The following is a 26,509-nucleotide window of genomic DNA, read 5'->3' on the forward strand; positions in this document are numbered from 1 at the left end:
AGGTATGGGGTCTTTGGACTGTGGGCCAGTTTGGATTCTGGTTAGGGTTGACAGAAAGAGAAAGCAAAGGACAGATGGAGTGGCATTGGGAAGGGGCTGCTAAAACCAAGAGAAAGCTGCAAAGAGAGTCTTTCTCTGAAGATTGTTGTCTTTAAAGGGATAGAGCTGCCCTCAACACAGATATGCTCTTGCTTTATTAGTCTTCTTCCTCTTACCTTACACTATTTTGTACCTTTTGTCTCTCTTTCTCTCTAAGCATATACCCTCCAATGCCAGTCTTGTCTCTATCCTAGGCAAACGCCCCCTTTCTCCTGGTCTCACCCTCTCCACATACAGAGCCTTTTATTCTTGAAAGTCTATTTCTCCTCCTCTCAGCACACATGGATTCCATACCAATTCCTCTTTCTCTCTCCATCCAGTTTTAATCTTCTCATTCTGACTGCATATACTTTCCAGCTCCAGGGTTCTCAACTCTCCCTTTCACCTCACATATTTTCCCCAGATCTAGCCAACTACAAAGTCTAGTATGTAAGTTGAGTGGAAGAAGGCTAGAGCTGGAAGCTTTGACTCCCTTCCAATCCTTGAGTTGCAAGACACAATCATTTTTTCTCTCAAAGCTTCCATTCTACTAGCTTCTACTCTACTATCTTCCATTCACTTAACACACAGATGCTCTAAACCATTCACTCTCTCTTTGTTCCTATGTGGCTTCAAAATCTAGCCCTCTTCTGACCCCCTACATCTCCACCTCAGTGCACAGCTCCAGCCCTTTATCTCAGCCACTATCCATCCAGTCACCCAAACTTCTACCTGTCCTTTCTTTCTTCCTTCTAAGCCCCTGCCTGATTGTCTCACTGTTAACCCACCCATTCAAGCACCTACTATAGAATCACAGAAAAATTTATGTTGGGATGGATCTTTGTGAGTCATCTTTTGGATTTTTTTTTTTTTTTGGTACCCTTTTAATTTTAGTGGTTGTTGGGAGTGGGAGAGAAATGAGCTTCAAGAGGCACCTTTTAAAATATCCTTTATTTCGATATCATCCTAGTAAAAATCTTTCATATAAAGGCAAAAGTAGGTATTGCATAGAAGAAATACAGGTGCAAACATTACCTGAGGGGAATGGCATGTTGTTTCTTAGTGTCTGCTATCTACTGCACAACAGATGGCTAGCCTTTAGGCAAATATCTCCAGGTTTCCCACATGAGATACAGGATGAAGCTGCTTAACTCTATGGAAGGAAGTTACATCAGAATTATGTGTGTCCTATTCTATGCCGCTCCCAAGAACCATCTGCTGGGAAAACACACTCCTTTCTTGCTTTTTCTATGCCTGACCAACACATTGCCCAAGAAAGACCATGAAGATCAGCTCTGTTTTCCTCTGCTTGCACCCTTCCTGTGTGTGAGTTTGTAGTTCATATATTAATGGAAGTGTGGGGGAAGGACACAGGGGGACACAGGATAAGAGAGTTGGCCTAACTTGACCACAGTCCAAGAACTCAATGAATCACATACACAAGTCATCTCCTGTAATCTCTGAGATATTTATACCATTGTTTTTATCATCTCACATGTTACTTCACTATGGGCAGGGAGTGAGATTTTTTGAATGTCTTCCACCTGGGCTTCCCATAACTAAAAGCCTTGGTACCATCAAGAGGGAACAGAATTCACTTCCACAGCTTTCAAGTAGAGGTTCTTTAAGCAGTTCTCCCAATATGTCTCCGCTTAAGTTCAGCTTCCAATCATGAAGAACAGTGAGACAGCAGGTACACTAAAATCTGAAGAAACACTCAGAGAATCAGTACTTTCACACATGAACTGTGCTTTCATGAATTATAGATACAGAGAGGTATGCACTTATACAAATCAATATTTGTGTATACTAAAGATATTTTTGCCCAGTATCAGTTTTTATTTAAAAACATGCGAAAAACTTGTAGCTAAATAACCAGAATGATGTTTGGGGAAAACACATAGACAGCCACCCACCAGCACAAGCATAAAAAAGTGCATACATACATGAGACAAAGCTCCCTTTGACCAGTTACAGGAAAGTCAGTGCCTTCTCTGATGAACTAACTGATACAGCCTCACACTTTCCAAGGCTGTTTTTGTTGCCTGGAAAGGGGCATTACTTTTCTTCTCCTTTCAGGATATCTGTCATCTCCTCCCACATCAGTGAGTCAGCTAGAGACACAAATCAGCCCTGCTCTTGACTACCTTCCTGTAGGGTGGCTTCATGGAAATGAATACATGAAGCTTGTGTAACTACCTTAATTAATACTGTGCCTAGAATGCCAAAAGTAGTCATTAAAAAAAAAAGATTTCAGGATCTATGCCACTATCAGATCATGAAATGGAATGAAGCATTCTACAAAAATAAGTTTGGATGAAAGGCAAAATAGCTGAGTTTGCAACTACACATTTCTTCTCAAGAGTTACTCATAAACTTTTTTTTACTTTCCTACTACTTTCACTAATATATTTTACTTTTTTTTTTTTTTTTTTTTTTTTTGTACAAAAACTGAATGCAGATTGAAATTTAAGTTGTGGTAGGTACCACTGTGTGACCAAAAAGGACAGATGTGATGTACACTGCTCTTTCTGAACCCCAGATAAAACTAGAGAAAGAAAAGCACCTTTTTTGCTAGAGAAAGCAAAGTACCTCTGCTCAAAAGGAGAGTGCAGTAGAGCCATCAGATGAAAATTGTCCTGTCTTTTCTTGCAAAAATGGGAACACATTTTATCAACTTTGCATACAGTCTTATATGTAGCAGCACATACGCTGGGAATCAGAGCCCCTTCTTCCATGTGAAACATCCATCTCCAGCGGGGCTCAGATGCTCCTGGTCCCAATTTTCATTAGAAATGGAAATAAAACTGGATTCTGTTTCTGTGCTTTTCCTCTGCTCCTTCCAGGACTTTCGAAGGCAATCCAAGTTAAATAGCTGAGCCCATGTGGTATTGTCTGCTTTAGGGGGAAACAAGAGCCCTGTGAAACTTTGGGCGTAATGCTCATGTGGGCAAGAACCAGGCTCTAAGAACAGTAACCTCCTTCATCACTGGAACACCCAAATTTGTCTCCATATCCCACACATTCACACTCCTTCCTGTCATACCAATCTCATATGAAGTCTAAAAAGTGTCACATAGTCCACAAAAAATGCTATTGCTGCTATACTTGTACTTACAGATGTAAGCAGGACCTACTGGGAAGATAAACAGGGGACTAATACCTCCCAGACAGGAAGTGGCCCAACAGTTATTTCAGCCCACCATGAGAAGACTGGCTGATTAATACAATGACACTAATATATTTTAAGAGTTTAAAGTATAAATATTCAGACTGGACATCAGGAGAAATGTATTTACCAGAGTTTGATAAAGCATGGCTCTGAAAGGGGTACCAGAAGGGCACAAAAACTCCATCCTCAACAGCTTCTGAGACTCAGTCCAATAAAGTCATAGTCATACACACCTCACATAGGTCACAGTCCCCTTTTGAGAGTGACATTGGATAAAGTAACCTATTAAGGTCCCTTCTAACTGCTGCTAATATAAGAATCAATATTCCTTTCAGACCTGAGTTGAGCCCTGACTGGAGTTAAATAACAGCATCTTCCAATAGCTGATCCTTTCCTTCTTCCTTCACAAAACTGCAAAACTGAGGAAAGACATCTGCAGAAAACTGGAACAAAGTGTAAATGGGATTGGCCTGCAATGAAGCAGAGCTCAAACTAGAAAAATATGTTTGATTTTTCTAGCCAGAAAATGTTGGTAAAAATATGCATTCCAGTGAACTCCAAACCACACCCTGTTGGATGGAATTGGTAATGTTCCAGCATGAACCAGTTCTGGGCTGAAGGTGTGACAATGTGACAATGCATACTGTCTCTGGGTGCTGTTTTGGAAACCACCCCTTTCCTGTATCATTTGATGATCTTTAACAAAACTCATGTTCCTTGCTGTCCTGAGACACCCTTTCCAGCTCAGGGAGACAGCTGTACCCAAGGGAACTCCTTCAATGAAGGACATGACATGACAATATTACAATCAAATTGCCATCCCCCTTTCTAATATCCAGTAAAACGCTATGCAAACTTTTTGAAACAGACAGTTTCAATACGCAATACAGTTTGTGAAGGCTGCCGACAACTGGCCAGCTGGTCAGACTGCAATCTTTCTCCTTCATGCCAGGGAGCATTCACTTGCTTAGTCAGTATTTTTAGCTTTCAAAGTAGCGTGACTTCAAAGCAAGCTAATGAGGGCCATCAGTTACAGAGCCAAAGATTGCTTTGGGTGGATAAAGACATTGAAATTTGGGCTCACAGGACTAGCGAGCTCCCCACAGACTTGAGAAAAGTTACGTCTTTATTTGCCTCCACCAACTGCCAACTTTGAAAAACGTGTCCTCTGGAGATTGCACAGTGGTTCCTAAACTAATGTACAATAAATGTGTAAAAACAAAAACAGTAAGAAGCTATAAATCAGGCAACTAAATTCTAAGCTATATTCATCGTAATAGTCATCATCATCATTATCATAATAAAAAACTATACACCATCTGGTACAAGAAGCTGCAAAGCAAAGCAGCTCCAATTCTTAGGACTCTCTGTTAGAGTGGCTTTTCCGAGTCTTACAGTGAATTGGACATGAGGGTTAAAAACTTAATGGAAGACTTTGAAGATTTCTCCCTTAGAGTTGAACACACATCATTTTTGCACATATAGCATGGATTAGTAGAGTGAAACATTTTCTTAAATTAAGGAAACATTCTTAGAACAGATCTATGATTTTGTGTAGAAAATCCATTTGTTTGGGGATCTTTCCCCTCTCTTTGGCAAATAAATGGCAAATGTGAAACAGACAGAAACATGAGTCAAATAACAAGCTGTGATAATAACTGTACAAGTAACAACAAAGTAGATCGGTCAGTGGGACGGATTCTCTTAGTGGGGCTCGGCTGATACTCTTTGTGGTCATTCCTTTTGTTCCTTTTTATGATCAGACAGAAGGGTTGATGTGATAATGTCTCAGAGGCTTTAGGCATCATATTTTTTGCCAGTCCTGTGAATCTGCTGGAAGAGTGTCATGGAGAAGGCCATGCCAAGAATCTGAAGGAAAGCAAACAATGAAGTCTTCAGTACAGGAAGGTTACCAAAACTGAACTACCTGTGTTCATGGTCCAAATGTAGTTTTTAAAGACATTCTACACTAGTCAGCTTTCTCAAGCTTCAACACTGATCAGTAAACCAGGATGTATATTGTTCAGGCACACAGCTATGTCTGAAGACATGTCAAAGCACAGATGAAGGCAAAAAGTTCTCAGGGCTCCTTGTCACATACAAAAATGTTTCTGAAACAATGAATGCAGGTCACTCTTCCTTTTTGCCCAAAAGTTTGTTCTTGATTAGCCAGATACCTGTGACTTATACATCAGATTCTGACATTCTGTCCCAAAAGAGCCCCAAAACTATAGCAGATTATGATACTTCTGCATTTCTTTTTTTAAGCACATGTTAACTTACTCACTTCAGCAGCCATGATTTAACTTGTTTTGGCAATTTCCAGACAGAACTTCCTCATAAAATTTAAAACATAACAGTACCTTAAGAAACAAGGTAATAAACATCTAAACCTGGTAACTCCAAAGCAGTGCTCTGAAGTGAAAATGCAGATAAGTGAAACTTCACTGTAGCATGTCTTCTTTGAGGAACTGACTACTGACTTGCTTTCTTTCCAAGGAGATGGCCTCAAATGAGCTCATTAAACAAATCTAATATTTTTGAAAATATAGCCAAACCCAAACTCAAAGAACTGCTTTTCACATAGCAGAAACAAGAATGCTGACAGCAAATCAAAGCTATGTTGACATACATCATACTGGCATTACCTGCATTATAAGGATGCACATCCCAATCGAACCAAGGACATGCTTATTCTCATCAAACCAAGTCATAACTCTCTCGTAACATCCCTGAAAGATGAAAATTGAATTCCCAAGGTTACATTTCTTTCACGTGCATTTCCTCTATTTTCTACCTTCCACCCCTCCCTACGACTTGACCCGAGCAAAGTAAGCCTTACCGTTTTCCACACTAATTCAGTAGAATTCCGTCCACAGTCTTGGGAGTTTTCTGTACAACATCTGTCTGGGACAGTGTTTTCCCCCAGCACTGGGTACCAATCCGTAAAGTCATTTACACCACAGCATTTCATCTATGGGAAAAGTAAAGGATTAATAAATGAACTTTACTACGCAATTTGTGAATTGTACAAACTTTACTTAGAATCACAGAACCATAGAATGGTTTGGGTTGGAAAGAATCCTTAAAGATCACCTAATTCCAACTTCCCTGCCTTAGGTAGGGACATCTTTCACTAGATCATGTTGCTCAAAGCCCCATCTAACCTGACTTTGAACACTTCCAATGACTGGTCATCCACTACTTCTCTGGTCAACATCTTCCAGTTTCTCACTACCCTGGTAGTAAAGAATTTCTTCCTTATATCCAGCCTAAATCTACCTTGTTTCGGTTTAAAACTACTACCTTTTGTCCTGCCACTACACACCCTAGTTAAAAGTCTTTTTCAGTCATTCCAATAAGCTGGCTTTATTTATTAGAAGGCCACAATAAGGTCTCCTCAATGTTTCTCTTCTCCAGGCCAACCCCCCTCCTCCCAACTCTCTCAAGCTTTCTTCATAGGAGAGGTGCTCTAGCCCACTGATCATTTTCATGGCCTTCCTTGGGACCTGCTCTAACAGGTCAATGTCTTTCCTGTACTGGGGACCCCAGAACTGGGTGCAGTAGTCCTGGTAGGATCTCATGAAAGCAGAGAAAGAACCACATCACTCAACCTTCTGGCCACACCTCTTTTGATGCAGCACAGCATACTATTGACTTTCTGGGCTGCAAGGGCACATTGATGGCTGATGTCCAATTTTTCCACCCTAGTACCCCAAGTCCTTCTCTGTTGGGCTGCTCTCTAATCACCCAGTCTGTGATTAATTAACCACTCAGTCTGTGATGATATTGGGGATTGTACTTGGCCCCATTGAACTTCAAAGGCTTCCCATGGGACCACTCCTCAAGCCTGCCAAGATCCTTCTGGATAACATCCCTTCCCTCTACTGTATTAACTGCACTAGTCAGCTTGGTGTCATCCATGAACTTGCTGAGGGTGCACTCAATCCAAATCCCTATGTCACTGAGGAAGACATTTAATAGTATTGCTTCCAGCACAGACCCTTGAGGGACATCGTTCATTACTAGTTTCCACTTGGACACTGAGTCATTGACTATAACTCTCTGGATGCAGCATTCCAGCTAATTCTTCATCCATCTAACTGCCCATTCCTCAAACCCATAGCCCTCCAATTTAGTGGCAAGAATAGTGGGGAACTGTATCAAAGGCCTTAGAGAAGTCCAGATAGATGATATTAGTTCTTCCCTTGTCCACTGATGCAGTCACTCCACAAGAGAAATCCACTAGATGGCACGATTTGCCCTTGGTGAAGCCACATTGGCTGTCTCTAGTCACATCCCTGTCTTCCATGTGTTTTGACATAGCTTCCAGGAGGATCTGTTTCATGATCTTACTCACTGAGGTGAGGCTTCTTTACTTCTTTACTTCCACTAAACTACTGTATGCTTTCAAAAAGGATGCTACAGAAATTCTGTGTTTTTAAAGTTCTCTGTGCCCAGTGATCTCTAAAAGCAAATGCTTAATGACGTTCAAAAAAAAGGGGGGGGGGAGAAAAAGCAGTCCTATATTCATATTCAAGGTGTCTTAGTTTTTTAAGTCCTGAATTGTGAAATGCTAGCTGTCAGAGCTGCAGTTCAATCTATGCAGTTTTTGCTGCTTTTCCATGTTTCAGATTGTATTTCTAAGTGACAGTAATAGAGAATCTCAGACAGCGAGCATCTTTCACCTTACAAAGTACACTTTGATTTTGCATTTCACAATACTCCCTTGATATTCAAGAGTGCAAAACCAGAAAACAGCCTGCATTAGCCACCTTTTAGACTGGGCATGGATGCTACATTTAACAGACTGTGGCAGCCTTTGTGGTCCAACTGCGATTATTTTTTTCTAATGAGAAAAAGTGTTACCTCTGCTTGAATGATATTCCACGCATTTTTCAGTCCAACATTATTTTCTGAATTGTACAGCTTCATACCTTCCTTTAAATCCTTCTTTGCGCTCTCACTGACCTACATCATATAAATACAAAAAGTCAATGCACTGCTATTTATAGGACAGAACCAAATGGTACAGACTTGAATACAGAACACATCTCTCTTACATTTTCTCACCACAAACTTAACATGGATAAAAAAGATCTCTCTTAGCTTCAAGACTCTCACAAGGTCTCTTTCAGCAAAGACTTTCAGCACCTCCAAGGCCTAGTCTATCCCTCAGATTGCAAAATCTTGGGTTAATTTTCATGAGAATGGAGACCAAACAGCTTTCCCTCTAGTTAGAATCCATCATATAATTACCTGAACCAAAATAACTGAAGAGTGATCAGCAGAAATATGCTGAGCTTATGTTAATTCTTAACATACAGATGTTGGCAATATTCCACAGCAGCCTCTCCTGCCTCTAACCTGTGGTCTACTTTAATTTGCTAATATCATAAAACAAGAGTCCCAGTCTCCCAAACTTAACTTAGTTGTCCTTTGCACAGGTTCAGGCAGTCTGTAATCAATGGCCAATATAGAATCAATTGCAAAAGGGCATTATCATCGTTCTGCTTGTGGGCACAGGCTTGCAGGATTTAAATTTTTCAAAAGTGTTCTTCTTGCTTCAGAGGAGGAAGTTGGAATCACCGAGTCATAGAACCATAAAATGGTTTGGGTTGGAAGGGACCTTTGACTAGTGCCAACCTCCCTACCACGGGCAGGGTCACCTTCCACTAGAGCAAGTTGCTCAAAGCCCCATCCAGCTTGGCCTTAAATAGTTCCAGAGATGGGGCATCCACAACTTCTCTGGGCAATCTGTTCCAGTACCTCACTACCCTCAGGAAGTTCACCCCAACTCTCTGGAAGTGGCAGATATCATAATGACAACATGGGAAGAGATAAATCTGATAAGAGCTCAGTTTTAAAATGAGTCTGGATAAGCTCATAGCATAAGGCTCCGTCCTGTGTTCAGTAGAGCCCTCTGATTCCCCAAGGTTTTTCCATTCTTATCTATCTGCCAAGCCAGTGAGCTGTACCTGCTCCTCTTAATCTTCACTAGATAGCAGGCTAACTTCTTACAAATGGGCTTTATGAAAAGCTGTCTATTGATCCTCTCCCCAACCTTGTCAAACTCTCTGAGGCAGCCCAGTCAAGTCATTCAGCTGGTGGCATCTGGAATCCCCTGAGAATACCCCAGGCCTTGCTCCCTGCTCCTCTGGTGCTGTTGAAGGGTTGGCCCTAAGAGGGTAACAACATCCAAACCAAGACCTTCCACAACCCGGCTCCACAAGATTATCAGCTTTTTGCAGAGACATAAACAAGCTATATTGATAGGTATCTTAGCTTCCAGAGAGGACTAAAAAGCAGGCTCTGGACAATGGTTTTATTTCAGGGAGGGAACTGCATTCTCAGTATATTCTTCTCTCCTGTTTGCCCTTCTCATTACTTCCTTCCTCCCCCAGAAGCAGCTTATAGAAAATAGCCAAAGTCTCAAGGTTAAACCTTCACCAAAGTGAAGAGCAAGGAAAACCCACATACATTCACCTAACAAAAGCAAACGCAACCTGGTTTACCTGTTAGTACAGATGATTAATCTGTGGCATATTTGCTTACCTTGTCCATATAAACAAAGAACAAAATCAGTAATATCAGCTCTGCCAGGAGAATTATCAGCAAAACGATGAAAAACTAGAATAAAGAAAAAGAGACTGTGTATACACACTTGCCAAATAGAGAGCTGAAAACTGAAGATTGTTGGCCTTGTCCTCCAAACCTTCCCTCTTTTGCAAAAAATATGCGTTTGATTTCAAACAGGTCAGACATCTTAATACTATATTGTCACTAAAGCTTCTGTCAATATCAATGATGAAGCTCACTGTGTAGTGGTCTCTAATTCTTTTTCCCCCTACTATCAGTTTTCTTGTTTCAGCAATGCACTTAGCCCAGCCTCTTTCCTTCATACTATCTACAAAACAGATGCTAAGCTCACTGTCATAGAGATCAATGTGATATGGCATGGCAGTGGCTCCCTATTAGGTGGGAACAGATCTGACTACCTATTTGTATACACATTACTCAGCACTTCTATTTCCAACTGTCCGTAGTTCAGATCTCTCTCTGCAGGGGGCAGAGAGAGATGCACTTCAGCAGTTTCTAATTAATTTTCATGCCCAGTAGCATTCTTCTAGGTACTAGTGGTATAACATAACCACAGCATTCCCATTTAGGCACTGGGGAAGATGGAGTATGAGATGCAGCAAGCTCTCCAATCAGTAACTCATGGTAATCTGTACCAAAAGACTTCTGCAGAGCCTTGTAAGAATATAAACACACTCTTAAAGAGAAGAACAAAAAGTTTCTGTTGGTGTTGTAGCTCATGTGCATGAACAACATAGATACCGTTATTATTATTCTCTATTTCCTTTCCTAACTGTATGATAAAAACAAGCAGCAGATAGGGAACAAGTGCACATTTCTTCTCCAGTTTAATTTTCTGAAGTGGTCTAGGGAACACTGCTCAGCTATTCCCCAATACCATATAAGGAAGATATTTACACAAGAAAAACTCACGTGCTCCTTAATGTCACAGCACCTCTGATTGAAAACTGCAACTGAGTTGGAACCTGTCTGCTTTGGAAGCACTCCCCTCACCTTTTCCTCAGGGTGGAAAGGATCATGATGAAACCCCCTGGACTTATGCAAGAGAAGTGACCCACAATGTATTTTCTGAGAGGGGTTCCCAAATCTGTGCTGGACAATGGCTGGGCTGCTAAGGATTTATTTGTCTATTTATTTATTTATTTATTTATTTATTCATTCATTTTTACTGCTGATACCAAGCAGAGATGCTGACTTCAGGTCATATGCTTTCCACCAGCCTCTGACACAGGCCTTATCTAAAGTAAGGCAAAGTAGAAAATAGCCATGAGCAACTGTGAGTGGCATCCAAAAACAGCTGTGCTTAAGATTTTCCAGTCAATCCTTCTAAAAGACATTTCCAGAAAGGCTATCCAGTTGAACCCACAGTTCACGTTTAACCATTCAGAGGTAACTGATAGTAATTTGCTTTGTTATCTAATACCTTAGTTTACACAGTAACAAGGCTACATTTGCTAATGCACCAGTATCTCTGTAACCAAACCTGTGGAATGTCATATTGTAATCATACAGAAGACTGAAGGTTAAGGAATACGTTACAGTGATCCACAGGACTATTTTGCACTGGTGAAAATGTTTTTAAATAAAATAATCGCAAAGCAACAGTAACTGGTTTTAGTGAAAAGAAATACTGATGTCTTACACTCAGAAGTAGGCACTTGTTTTCCTTGATAGCACCCAGGCAGCCCAGAAAGCCGGTCACCATGATGACTGTGCCAAAGGCAATGACTAGGTTGGCAGCTGAAAGAGATGGAAAGCTAGGAGAAAATGTGGCGAAGTTTCCTTGTGACACTGACAGCCAGATGCCCACGCCCAGGAGCCCACAGCCACATAACTGCAAAGAGATAAACAAAAGAAAGATTTCACCATTAAAATAAATGGCACTGCCTCCTTCACCCACTCTACAAAAGGAAGGAATTTCTCAAGTAATTTCCCAGGTAACTGCTCTGCAGTAATGCTCTCACTGGCTTGGTACTGAAACAACATGAAACTAAAAGTTTTTACCTAGACTTGGTCATGTAACTTATCCTGATAAATCTGTTCTAAAGCCACTGGATGGCAGAACCCTATTTTTAAAGACTCAGCACATGAAACCAGGGTTAACAATTTATCTTCCAGCAACACTGCCCAATACAATTTTTCTGTAGGAAGGAAAAAACATTACTTGAAAGAATGCCTCATCACACATATTTGTACAGTCATCCACAATCTCTCAGAGTGCCAGCCCCATAGTTCCTCACCCTAGGGCAAGCAAGGGTTATGTTATGATCAACATAATTTCAATAAATATTTGTCATAACTTTCCATTGGCCAGTCCCAGTAGCCTGGTTGTGGTTTAGGATTAGTTCTTAGAGCTTTCCTGTTGTTTGACACTGTTCTTCCTCCTGCAATTCTAAAGTTCTGCTAAAGACAACCATGGAATAACTCCTTTCAAATTGCTGTAGTTATTGGGTCAACATGCCAATCTACATAATGTGATTACAGTTCCCTTTTGAGATGTTTCACTATGAATGTTAGTGCATTGTTCAGTTGTACCCGTGTCTGCACTGACTACATTCTCACTATGGCTGATTTCACAGGCCCACTGGGCAAGTTCTCCATTTCACAGACTTTAATCTTCCCAATATAAGATTTGTCCATACCAAAATTACATTGAAAGTTCAGATTACATAATAAAATCAGTTGATGGTGGTAATATTAAACACCAAGGCTCATCTATGCAAACAGGATGATCTACAATGACAGAAGAGAGTAAGTAGTCAGGAAGATTTGCGAGTTGATGAAAGATCCTAAAAACTTCCACAAGGAGGCATCCCTTTCCAAACAGTGCTAACATACTCCTAGCATACATCACATTTTATTTTCCTTCTCTCCAGAGGAACTCCTCAGTTTTTGTGCTTTCTTCTGTTTGTACCTCCTTTATCAACCTACTGAGTAGCTGTACTCTTGATGCTAAAATTTATCCTTTGACCTTAGGTCCCAGACCAAATTATCATTCATGCTCTTTAAAAATATCCCAAATAATTCCACTGTCTTGGGACTGAATTGAATACAGCCATACCATCCCAAGCTTGCAAAAATTCTAGCAGTAAAATAGCTTTCTCTGACCCTTTATTCTCTACCAATCTCATTTCTGATATAAGGTGATCACTGTGAAAATGGTCTCACAGCTATTTATTCTCACTGGATCCACCTCTTTCCCTGGTACAAATGAACCCTGGAAAATTAAAAAAGCAAAAATATTTTAAGTCATTTTATTAAGTCCTTTTCACTTTTTCTACCTCACCAGACACAGCAGTCCCTAATCTTGTTTCAGTGCACACTAACTGAAGTGTTGTAAGATATTAACTTGATTGTCCAGAAAGATTATCAAGACACATAAAGGGATTTTTCAAAATATTACAATGCATTAACTGCTCTGTTGAGACCACAACATACTCTATTAAGCAAATGAGTTAAAGGAGGAAGGGGAAGATTCAGAGCTCAGCAATTCCATTCATTTACTCAGAGGGGCTCAGATTTTGCCTTTGCAGTTTTCTTATATGAGTTACAGAAAGAAAAAGAAAATAAAGGAAGGACAAAAGTGAAAAAGAGATAAAAAAGTAAAGAAAAAATAGAAAAAAGAAATATACCTAATATTTTGTAATATACAGAGAATAGTTGGACTAACACCTTGTGTTGCTATTGGTACGGGCTTGGGAATGTGATGCTCCTATGTCTGAAGAATAACCTGTCGCTCCTGGAGCTGTTGATCCAGTCCTTCCCAAAGAAAAGTAATATCTGCACAGCTTCTGATGGCCTGATAATGGCCATTTCTGAAATTGCTCTGAATGCCTTGAAGGGGAACATTCCATTAACACCTCACCACATACACATACTGAAAAAGGGCCCTATGTTGATTAAAAGCCTGAGTAGCAAAAATATGTCCTTCAAAAGAAAGAAGTGTCTGGTGAAGCAAACAAGTAGGTTTATTAGTTTTCCAAGTTTTGTTCTTCTACTTATCACAGGGTTTTTGGTAAAGCAGTGATGGCATATATGTGGAGAAAATGTATCTGGTGCCTGCAGATAAGCTTGAAGGGTGCTACCATCGTCCCAGGAAAACAAGAGGGCTGAAGAGGGCTGACACCATCCTTCACCCTGTGAAGTTTACTGTTAAAAAGAAAATATCCATAAAATCTTAAACCTTTGCTGTCTATGGTGTCCATTTAAAGAAATATGTTGGAATGGGGTGGGGTTAAAGAACACACATATCCTTGTGGTTGGGTTGTAAGTTTTATTTAAAGCATGTATTTATGAAAAAAGTTTCAGAAGATGTTCTGAAACATATTTTCTGTTGTATGGAAAGCTTTATATTCGTATTTTACAAAAAAAATACTATCTGGTCATTTTGTAGTATATCACTAGCATACAGTTTAAAAAGCTGTTCAAAGGTTATGTACAAAAAGACACAATGGTATCCATAAGCTGTGGAGAGGGCATGCTGCAGTTGCTCCATCTGGAAGGCAATACCTGAAGTGTTGTGCTTTAACGACATGATATTTTCAGGAAAGAGAGTGCTGTTTGGAGAGTAACCATACAGGTAAAATGAAAAACTGCATGGTTCTGATCGGCCATGAAAATTGCCAGTCAGTGCTCTCCAAGCAGCTTCCATGCACCCAGTGGAAGGGCCCTGAGGGTCTGATGTACTTGTAGATAAACCTGCAAGGGAGGCTGGCCCTGCCCATCTATCAGAATAGACCTCGTGACTGGAAGAGGGGAGTGGCTGCCATGGTAAATGGCTGCTGAGGAAGCTGGGAGAGGGCACAGGGACTTTGCCAGAAGCTGGGGCAGCTGCCACTGGCTAATTTGTGAATCAGCGGTACCTATACTACTCAGTCTCTGAAGAGATGGAAGTCTTCAGTCCTGTTTGTGGTCCTGCTTTTTGCTCTGCTCCCTCATCACGGGATCCTGAACTCCACAAGGCTATCCCCAACCAGTTCTTCCTTGTTTATAAGCAAAATGTCCAAAAGAGTACCTTTGCTTGTTGACTGCTCAATCACCCATGTCTCTTTTCAGAAATCTCTTAGATTGCTTGTGCCCTGCTGTGTTGTCCTTCTCCTTTGAGAGACACCCGCAGAAGTATGCTGATTCCTCATAAAGGGCAAAAGAGCTTTCCCCATAAGGCTACTAAAGCTAATAGATTTGTTGTGCTCATTATAAATGGTATGGTTGATGGATTTTTCACAAATTGATTTTTCACAAGATGTTGCTTAAAAGTTGTTGAAGTCATACTGAAGTGGTATATCCTGCGTTATCAGTGGTAGCTGTACTACTGATCTGCTTGTAAGACTCCAATGGGATACAGCCCTGAAGGGAAGAGAGTTCCAAGCGAACTGCCGATATACAAGGATCACCTTCTTCATGCTTAAGAATGCTCCAGCCCAACAAGCAGGGAATTGAGCAAAGGCTACAGAAAGCCCCCACAAATGATCAATAAACTCCGGACTAAATCATAAAAGGTAAGTGTACAAGAGGTCGAAAGAGGGACAGGTGAGACAGAAGGTATAAAGAGACACTGTCCAGTCATGCAGGAAAGAGACTAGAAAAGCCAAAGCCTATCTAGAGTTGCATCTGGCAAGGGATGTCAAGGACAACAAGAAGGGATTCTCCAATAACATGAAGAACAAAAAGGAGGCTTAAGGAAAATGTGGGTCCACTTGTAAATGTGACAGGGGTACTGATGCCAAAGGACACTAAAAATGCCAGGGTGCTTGATGGTTTCTTTGCCTCAGTCTTCACTGTTAAAAGCAGGCTCCTGAGGACAGAGTGAAAGTCTGGAGAAGGATCAGGCGAGGGAGCAGTTTTAACAAATTGGACATATGTAACTCCACAGGGCCTGACAGGAAGCACCCGGAAGTGCTAAGTGACATAGCTGATGTCATTGCAAGGCCACTCTTGATTACTTTTAATATGTCACAGCAGTTGGGAGAGGTTACTGAAAAGACTATGAAAAAAACAAATCTCTCTCCTATCCAAATGGAAGAACCAGGGAACACACTGACCAGTCACATCTCAACCCTGGGAAGGTGATGGAGCAACTAAGCCTGGAACCCCTTTCAAAACACATGAAGAAGGTGCTTGTAATTAGTCCACATGCATTTACTAAGGGGAAATCATGCCCAAGTAGAACACGTCATTATTAAACGTGTCCTTGATAACAGATATGACAACAATAGTTCTTTAAGGACACAATAACAAAGTCTTTATATATTCCTTGTATTAAACCTTTTTTTTTTTTTTTTTTTTTTCTCAATAGTAAGCAAAGGGTTAGTAGCAGAACAAGACTCTAAGCAGTTCATCATAGTGAATGAAAATCCATCAGCCTAACAATGTAGTCCTCAGCATTAAGCCCTATTTCCTAAAACCATGCAACTGTAAAGATACGTTTCTGTATTGCAGAGTTTGGGGATTAGGCTCAGTCTCTCTAAATCATGCAAATGAGCCTATCTATGCAGACTTGAAATTGAAACAAGGAAGCAAATTGCAATGTTCTCTTTTACTGCAGAACTTTTTGAAGATACTTGTTAAAAGATGCAAGTTTAGAGTTTTTCCCTATATAATAACATTACTTCAAAAATGGAAATTGAACATCATTTTAAGATGTTTTTATTGTCCTAATTATTTCCATAAAATTAATTTTGCCTGAAATGAGAATCCAATATGAAAACCAGCTGGACAGGAAGATCTGCTGAATTCACCTGCTCCACAGAAACATTCAGAGCCAAGTTTTATAGCAAGAGCAAATAGGCAATGCTGCTTAATTAAGCCCTTAGAGCTGTAGAATAGAAAAATAACTGAATTTTGTCTCTCCTGGTCTTTGAATGATTAGCAGAATATTCTACTGCAATCCTTAATCACTATCCCAGCATAAAAAAATACAAGGTTTGTAGATGGATTTGGCTAATAAAGATATTTTGATTAATCTCTTCAATAAAGCCTCTTTCCAAGAACATTTAATATACGGATTGAAAAACAGAACTCAAGTGTTTGGACATGTTAAGTAGATTTCTCAACTCCTTATTTAGATATCATCAGAAAGAGATATTTTTACTAATGTGGTTTCCAGAATAAAAATGTATCTATGAGGGCAAACAGCACATGTAAATAACACTCCAAATTCCAATATATGAAAGCCCAAAGAGAAATGTATCAAACAAGACAAAAAATCCTTCTTTATTCCAATGGCAGAAAAGCAAAGGGAGCCATGATCTATTGAGTTCCCCCAGTGTTGTAGCTTTTGAGCAGCTGCATTAAAGCCTTCTGAAAACTTAACTGTATGGTTGTTTAAAACTATAGGCCAAATTCATATACTGTATATTTGCACAAATGCAAGGGAATGTGTCTGTGGTACTTTCTTCTGAGTTGGATGTCCCCACCTATTTATTCATGGGCACTTTCTGTGCCACAGCCTTGTGGTGAGTTCACTGTCAAACATACATGTATATGTTCAGCATTCACTGGCATGACTTCAAGAAATCTGGTTAGCTGTATTCATTATTGGTTATTAATGTGCCTATTTCTTCCCAAGCCAATCTTCCTGAAGCCTGTTTATCCTCTCGTGTGCTTTAATACCAAAACAAAAGTAGTAGTTACAAAAGAGAAACAAAACAAAACAAACCACCCAAAACCCAAACCAAGCAAACAAAGAGATGTTTCAAGGACTTGTTGGAACAACAGTCAGTAACACTCATCCAAATTTGTCTAGAAAATACTGAGAAACTTTTGAGCCCCAAAGAAGTTAACATGATTTAAGATGCTCTCTTGAAGACGTACCACAGGGCACAAGAGAGTGTTCAAACACTGAAAGATCTCCATCAGCACAAAAGATGCTTAAAAGGTGCTTAAACTACATTTTGCAAAGCCACTTTGCTTTCAGCAGTTGGAGGTACTTCTGAGACAAGATGTAAGGAATCAGTGTGAAGAAATGCCTAAAGGAGTGGTTTGTGAAGCAGTCACAGTATCTGTGTAAGTCATGTACTAAGTTGGACCACTATGAGCATTTTTCTCTTGGTCAGTTAGCATGCTAAAAGAACACAAAACTATAGGAAATTCACTCTCCATTCTGATTCATGACATTTTCTGGCACCACTGATAACTGACTAAGGAGTAAAAAATAAGTAAAACTGGAAGTCAGCATGTCTTCTGGTCCCCAATGAACTTGTATTTTTTAAGCTTTTAGTAAAATCAGCAGGTCAATACTAAAATATAAGAGGCAATGGGAATGAAGGTGGGGAAAAAAAAAAAAGAAAAAAAAGAGTTGTTTACCCTGACCATTATCTGTTTTTCTTGGTATTAAACTACAATTCTATGTTAAAAAAGTGATGATAATAAAAGGTGAATAGCTTTGCTCAACATTCATTGGGAACAAGATAAGCAGGAACTATATTAGATATACAAAAGAAGAAATTGTATTACAACTGGCTAGTTCAGTGCAGATTTAATTTTTCTTTATCAGTATTCAAAGCTTACCCTCTCTCTCTTCAGTAGTATGTTCTATTTTGAATCTTCTGCCTGGCAAACAACATCACCCAAATGAACTGGGAACACCTCTGAAATATTCTTAAGTACTTTGGCAAGAGATCTTCAATTAAAAAGATGTTACATGTTATCCATCCATTGCTTGGATCATCTCTATCTTATTATTTTCACAGACTTAAAAAAGCACAGGCAAATTAAACCTTCCACCTCTAGCCTGCTGGCAATATTACAAGGCTGAACCAAATTTCCTTTCAGAGAGCCTGCTAACAAGAACTGACATTAGAAAGGGGGCAAATAAATAAGAGGGGGTAGGAGGGCAGCCATATGCTACAGTGAGAAAAGTTATATCCATCAAAGTAGACAGATGACTTGTCAGTGAACTGAATCTCACTCTTCTGTCCACGGATCTGTGTCAGGAAAATGAAAGACAGGCAATCACACCAGCTCAGGAAGAAACATGAAAATTCAGTACAAAGAATCAGCCAATTCCAGGTAGATAAATACCTTTGCTATCTCAAAACAAATAAATGACAGTGGCATTAGACCGCTCAAATACAGATTCATGCTACAAATTGTCTTCCAGTCCTTCATTCCTTCCAAGAAAAAACAGCAGAAAAACCTTTCACTGTCTTGTCTGAAAGGAGGCTGAAGATGACTTGTTATGGAATTAAGAAGAAAAGGAAATGTTTCAATTTTATGTAGAAAGCTCTAAAAATATGTGCTTGCAAAACCCACTACAACAACAAGGAACCAGCAGAGAAACAGATGCCAGTATGGTTTAGTTAAGGCACTACTGAGGCCAGGTCTGATCTGCTCAGTATTGAGCAACTTCCATGATCCAGCTACCATCAGAGCAAGTCAAAAAGCACATTCCTATTGCATCTGGTTCTACATGATATGTATTCCTGGAACTTTCATTCATAGAGCCTTTGTAAGAAACAAAGAATCAGCAAACATCAACATTAAAACATTTCGCAAATAGCTCATACAAGAACTGTATTATTGGACTTTTTCAAATACCAAGGTCCCCTCACATTGACATAGACAGAACTGAAGTAAAGAAGAGTATAACAAAAAGGATGAGAAAGACATTGGGCTGCTTCATCACCATTACACAACTTTTTTTCATATACCATGACAAAATAATCTTTGTATCAGAAAAGCTATCACTGTTCCCAGATAAGAGATGCAATGTTATTTTGGAATCTGAAACGCTGGAAGAAGAAACTGGGACAAGAGAATGCCTAGCCACCTAACTCTAAATCTCAGCAAAGATTAACAGGTCTTGCAATTACTTTACACTAACATGCAAGTATTCATGACGTGTATATATTTAGTATTCAGACATGCACTGCCAATAAATCAGAGACAGCAGAGTTTGTGATGAGGTAATTTCAGAAGAACAGAAAGAGGTGAACCTAAAAGGGGCAGCCCCAGAAAAGGTGAAAGAAAGCTAATAGAACAGGAAGACAAACAAGGACATATGGCAAGTGGAAGCTCATGTATCTCTCTTTTCCACATGCCAGACTAAAGAGGAATTGAGATAGCAAAGAAAAATCCAGGACCTTAAGGATTCATAACTGAAAAATAACTTTGAATACTATCACAAGCGGAGAGGGACTGTTTATCAGGGAGTGCAGTGACAGAACAAGGGGTAATGGATTTAAACAAAAAGAAGTTAGATTTAGATTAAATATAAGGAAGAAATTTACTATAAGGAACAGGTTGCCTACAGAACCTGTGGGTGCCCCATCCCTGGAAGCATTCAAAGCCTGACCAGATGGAGCTTTGGGCAACCCGGTGAGGTCTAGTGGAAGGTGTCCCTGCCTGCTGCAACAGTGTTGGAATTAGATGATCTTTAAGGTCCCTTCCAACCCAAACTATTTTATGGTTCTATAGAAAATGTTATACGATTCTATAAAGAATATTTTATGATTCTATAAACACAATTTTATGATTCTATTCAACTGCCTCCTAGGCTGCATCAAAAGAGGTGTGACCAGCAGGTCGAGGGAGGTGATTGTCCCCCTCTGCTCTGCCCTCATGAGGTCCCACCTGGAGAACTGCGTCCAGGCTTGGGGTCCCCAGCACAAGAAAGATGTGGACCTGTTACAGTGAGTCCAGAGGAGGTCTACAAAGATAATCAGAGGGCTGAAACACCTCTCCTATGAAGAAAGAGAGATGGGGATGTTCAGCCTGGAGAAGAGAAGGCTCCAGGGAGACATCATTGCAACCTTTCAATACTTAAAAAGGTTCTTATAAAAAAGATGGAGAGGGACTCTTTACTTGGGTAGATAATGACAGGACAAGGGTGAATGGTCTGAAACTAAAACAGGATAGATTTACACTAGACATTAGGAGGAAATTCTTCACTGTAAGGGCAGTGAGACACTGGAAGAGCTTGCCAAGAGAAGTTGTGGATGCCCCATCCCTGGAGGTGTTCAGGGCCAGGCTGGATGAGGCCTTGGCCAACCTGATCTAGTGGGTGGCATCCCTGCCCATAGCAGGGGGGATTGGAAGGCAGGGGTTTGGAACTAGATAATCTTTAAGGTCCCTTCCAACCCAAGACATTCTATAATTCTACGATTCTAAAGGGACTTTGCAAGCAGAACATAACACCTGATGTCCCTGACACCTAGGGAAAAGTGACAGGAATGGCTGGCTGATCAGTGTTTTAGACACTGTCTTTTTTCTAGTACATGTTTCAGTCTCTTAACATGACCAATGGATAAAATACTTCAGGTGGTAGGCATGCTGGGTTTTCTGTACCTTTAATAATCTGACCAAATCTAGTGTGAAGGAGATAAAAGTGCTTCCCAATGGAGTTCGATGACACCTTTGTTTTTCCAAAGAGAAATGCAACAGATATGGATGCATAAGGAAATACTAGACTCCAACAGGAATTTACATTCTCAGAAAACCTTAAATGAAAATACCTTGCCAGGCAATCTGCAGGTAAAGGTGCTGGTCTTGATTCTCACTGTAACACAAAGAATCGTTGGCTTCCTGCAAGTTCTCTGTGGATTTCCCGTGTATTTCCAATTTTGCAGCTTTGGCTGCAATGTCTGGCAAATGCAAAATATTTGCCAAAATGCTCCTGTATTGACAACATTACATTTGGACGTAGTGGCAAATATATCAAAACTGCAATAGTTACAGCTGGGAAGTACTGTGACTACAGAAGACAGTTCCATTCCAATGTAAATTCTCTGACAGATTTCTTTGTATCCACTTCTGCAGAGATTACAACAGTTACAGAGCTTTTACACCAGTCATACTGATCTTTTATTTTTTAAGTGTCTTTTGTTGTGGAATTCAAATAAAATTCAGCCATCAACTGGGAACGCGGTTGCTGAATGAGTGGCAGTAACATAAAACAATTTGCTATAACTCTTCTACTGACAAGATTTTAAAAGCCTTCTGAGTGTTTTCTTGTTACCAGAAAGGGCAACAAATAAACTAAATAGTGGCAACTATGTTGAGTGAAATATACCCTCAACAACTCATACTCTCTTGACCTTGACCTTGCTTTTGTACTCAAATTGATTATGCATTACTTTGCGCTTTTACCTAAAAACAGTTTCATAATACAACGGCAATTAAGATGTCCTTCAATTAGTCAGTGAAGATAACAAGGGCACACTTCATTATAACATATTCTGGACATCTGGGTTGGGGCAATCCTAAACACAAATATAGGTTGGGCAGAGAATGGATTGACAGCAGCACTGAGAAGGACTTGTGGATGTTGGTTGATGAGAAGCTCAACATGAGGCAGCAATGTATGCTTGTAGTCCTGAAAGCCAATAGTATCTTGGGCTGCATCAAAAGAAATGTGACCAGAAGGTCAAGGAAGGTGATTCTCCCCCTCTTCTCCATTCTTGTGAGACCCTACTTGGAGTACTGCATTCAGCTCTGGGGCCACCAACATCAGGACATGGACCTGTTAAAGAGAGGGTAGAGGAAGGCCACAAGGATGATCAGAGGGCAGGAGTAGCTCTCCTCTGAAAAGAGATGGTGTTTTTAAGCCTGGAAAAGAGGAAGCTCTCAGGAGACCTTATAGAAGAAAAAGTTCCTCCTTAAAGAGGAACTCCAGAGAAGATGTGAGAGACTCTTTATTAAGGGAGTGTAGTGATAGGACAAAGGATAATGGCTTTAAACTAAAAGAGGGTGTAGATTTAGATCAGATATTAGAAAGAAATTCTTTTCTGTGAGGGTGGTAAGACACTGGAACAGGTTTCCTGGAGACACTGTAGGTGCGTCATCCCTGGAAGTTTCCAGGCCAGGTAAATGGGACCTTGGGCAACCTGATCTAGTGGAAGGTATGAGGGGTTAGAACTAAATGATTACTAAGGTCCTTTCCAACCCAAGCCATTCTGTGATTCCATGATGCTGTGATTTCCTGATCTCTTATTTCTGCTCTGACACTGTCCATGTGAAAGCCAAAATGTACCAAATACCTGAAACCAAAGGTAAAATACAAAGCCCTACAAGAACTCCAACCTCAGTTATGCTTGTTATCTTTATAGCTGTTAACTTTTTCCTCAGCCTGATCTGACAAAAAGCAAGTACATTCTGCAGCAGTAACTAACATTTTCACCTCTCAGATTAGCAGCTCATATTCTTGCATAGTAACTACCCTGCATTTAAAAGGAAGTACAACCTTCTGCAAGAAGCACAGCTCTCCTTTGCCCACCTGCTTTAGAAACATGGTGTATGGGGAATGGAGTGATTAACAATTTGAGTGAGTTTATAAATTAAAGATCAAATAAAAAGAAGAGCAGTGAACAAAATATGTTAAAAAGACTCACAGATCTGCAATCTGAACACAATATCTAGTTTTGCTTACTCTGAATATGAAACTATGAACAGTACACAGATTGCAATGGTGAAGGTTGGACAGAGATCTCACCACTGTCCCCAGGTGTGGTAAAGAAGCACCCTGCTGTTTTTATTGGGATCCCTTTGAAGCCACCTTGGATCTCAAAAACAGCTTTTCTAATGGGGCAAGGTCGATGCAAACTGATTTAAGTCACAGCTATTTAAACCACCAACTTCATGATTTTCACCAACCATCAACTTCATAATTTAAATCAAAAGCAAGAAACTGAATAAATCATGGATTTAAACTGTAATTTTTGTATTCTTCAGTCAGCATTCTTCAGTAGTTATTTAATGAATCTTTTTGTCAACAAGAGAATCTTTGTATTCTTAGTCAAATTCTTTTTATTGTTACTATGTTACAAAGCAGTGAATGATATGTATTTTATTTCACCATATACATATATTTTTCCTTCATGGTAACTGAATAAACTAATATGTCATTGTCTTCACATGTTCAAAGAGAAAGAGTTTGTCTGCTTTTTCAGCTTCCAGTTTTTCAGAACTGAATGAACTTGACATTGAAAAGAACTAAACGAAGAATCTGAAATAAAAGCTATTGATGTCAAAAACTGGTTTTGGCTTTCAATCAGCTTTGCTTCCAGCTGTTAAGACTTCTACCTGTTTTTGGTTGGTTGGTTTGCTTGCCTTCTTTGCAGAAATTGACAGCAAGTATGCACTTCTTGAAAATTTTTATTTAAATTTAATTTTCAGATATTATAGTTATAAAATGGGCTGTCAAGATTTCAAAAAGGCTGAATTTTTCAAAAGAAAATTTGAGTTAAATTAAAAGGTACAATGTAAATCTCTTTTTTTCTTCCTCCAGCTTAAAAACACGGACTGTTACCAATTAGCAAAAACTGGAAGGACTCTCCTGCCAAAGCATGAATGAATTCTAATAATCAACAAGTTCTTCCTTTTTTTTTTTTTTCCTGTTGCTATTCACAGCTCAGAAATACATGTAGTATCACAATGGCTCAAAACTAGCATACTTTAACCTTAAACTCAGAGCTTAGTGAGTTGTTTGTTTGTCTTCTCAAGTAGCATACTTAGTATCACAAAGAAATTTGCTAAATCAAACTTTCCTGGCCTTTGAGCTATTACTGTACTTTTTCCTTATTTCAGTTGCAGGCTAATTCCAGCCATTTCATTCTTGTCTTTCTCCTCACATTTCTGCAGAAGATTCTGTCTTAGTGATTCTCTCCTTTCTGACAAACAGCAGCTCTTTCTCTCTCTCCTTTTCCTCTTCAGTTTTACTGATTAAACATCATCCTAGATCATTCTTCTTTCCTACATAATGTTGTCTCTTACTTTTCTGTAGTATATATACGTGTATATATATATATATATATATAAGCTGACTGTATATATATATTAGATGACTATGTATGTATAGTCTTCTGTACTGCATTATTTATATATAAAAATGTATATATATAAGGCTTGTTGTATCTCTGGCTGCATTAGGCAAAGTATTGCCTGCAGGTCGAGGGGGGTGATCCTTCCTCTCTGCTCAGTACTGGTGAGGCCACAGCTGGAGCACTGTGTCCAGTTTTGGACTCCAGTAGAAGATAGACATGAATTTACCAGAGAGAGTCCAACGAAGAGCCAGAAAGATATTATGAGACTGTGGCACCTCACCCATGAGGGAAGACTGAGAGACCGAGGTCTTAGCCTAGAAAGAGATGGCTCTGAAGGGGAGATCTCTTCAATGTATATAAACACCTGAAAGGAGGCTGCAAAGAAGAGCCTGGCTTTTTCAGTGGAGCCCAGTGACAGCACAAGAGGCAATGGGCACACACTGAAACACATGAGGTTTTGTCTGAACTTCAGGAAACACTTTACTGTGCAGGTAACTGAGCAATGGAACAGATTGCCCAGAGAGGCTATGAAGTCTCCCTCCTTGGAAATACTAGAGAGCCATCTCAACATGGTCCTGGGCCACTGGCTCTATCAATTTGGCCCTGCTTGAGCAGGGAAGTTAGACCTTGGACCAGACCTCCAGTGGTCCCTTCCAACCTCAACCATTTTGTGATTCTGAGATATCCCTTGCCATCTCTTTTTTCTGTTACCCACTCTTATTCTATTGCTTTAATTTGCATAGCACCTTGCCTTGAGAAGCCACAAAGAAGGCATGAAGGGTGTTAGTCACTGGAGACTCCTCTCTGAGAGGCACTGAGCCTCCCATTTTCCATCCAGACAATCTCTCCAGAGAGGTTTGCTGCCTGCTAGGGCCTGTATTCCTGATATTACAAAGAGGCTACCAAGTCTGGTGGGTCCCCAAAACTAGCACCCCTTCCTACTTTTTCAAGTAGGATCAATTGACAGGTAAACTCTGAAATATCAGAAAGGATTTTATGTTCCTTGGAAAGATGTTGAAGGGATAGGGAGCACAAGTAATGTTCTCCTCTGTCCTCCCAGTTGTGACTAGGACCCAGGAAGAAGGATAAGAATGGGCTGAGTGAATGATTGGATGCAAGGCTGATTTCATGCCAAAGGTTTTGGGTTCTATGACCTTGGATGCACTTTTGAGGGACCAGGCATGCTGATGCCAGATGGGGCACATCTGACCAGGTGGGGCAAGAGTGTTCTGGACAGTAAGCTGGCAGGGCTTGTCAGGAGGGCTTTAAACTGGATGCAGTAGGGGAAGGGGATGAACCTCCGCGTGAAGAAAGCATACCTGAGAACACTATCACTCTAAGTACCAGCAGGGAAATACTTGTGAACTGTCCCAATGCAGTCAGGAAGGGTTCTGGAAACGTGATACAACCGATTGCCCAGCTGGAGTGCCTCCACACCAACACCCGCAGCATGGGAAACAAGCAAGAGGAATTGGAAACCATGGTGCAATTAGACAAATATGACCTGATTGCTATCACGGAAATGTGGGATGGATCACATAACTGGAGCATTGGATTAGAGTGCTACAAACTCTTCAGAAGGGATAGACAGGGAAGAAAGGGGGGGGGGAGGTTGTTGCCCTCTACATTAGGGAAGGGATTACTTGTGAAGAGTTGCCTCTGAGAAACAGCCATGGACAGGTTGAGAGCTTGTGGGAGAGAGTTAAAGACAATACCAATAAAGGACACGTTGTAGTTAGGGCCTACTATAGGCCGCCCGATCAAGGGGAGCCAGTTGATGAGGCATTCGGGTTTCAACTACAAGAAGCGTGGTGTTCACACGCATTCATCCTGACGGGGGACTTCAACCTGCCAGATGTCTTCTGGAAAACTAGACAGCAGGCTGTAAGCAATCCAGAGG

General features: G+C 40.2%; 1 protein-coding gene across 4 annotated transcripts in view; it reads right to left on the minus strand.

The window, feature by feature from the left end:
* Positions 1–1,010: 1,010 nt before the first annotated feature.
* TSPAN9 (tetraspanin 9) overlaps positions 1,011–26,509 on the minus strand; it is a 172,410-nt gene continuing 146,911 nt past the window's right edge. For all 4 annotated transcript variants that reach the window (XM_084502821.1, XM_084502823.1, XM_084502822.1 and 1 more), the window contains 6 exons: positions 11,493–11,684; positions 9,806–9,880; positions 8,120–8,221; positions 6,093–6,224; positions 5,899–5,982; positions 1,011–5,119 (listed from right to left, as the gene is read on the minus strand). In XM_084502821.1, coding sequence (XP_084358947.1) covers positions 5,048–5,119; positions 5,899–5,982; positions 6,093–6,224; positions 8,120–8,221; positions 9,806–9,880; positions 11,493–11,684 — 657 coding nt within the window. In that variant the 3' untranslated portion in view covers positions 1,011–5,047. The remainder of the gene's footprint in view (positions 5,120–5,898; positions 5,983–6,092; positions 6,225–8,119; positions 8,222–9,805; positions 9,881–11,492; positions 11,685–26,509) is intronic.

Source organism: Aythya ferina (genome assembly GCF_964211825.1).
Source record: "Aythya ferina genome assembly, chromosome: 1".
NCBI lineage: Eukaryota > Metazoa > Chordata > Aves > Anseriformes > Anatidae > Aythya > Aythya ferina.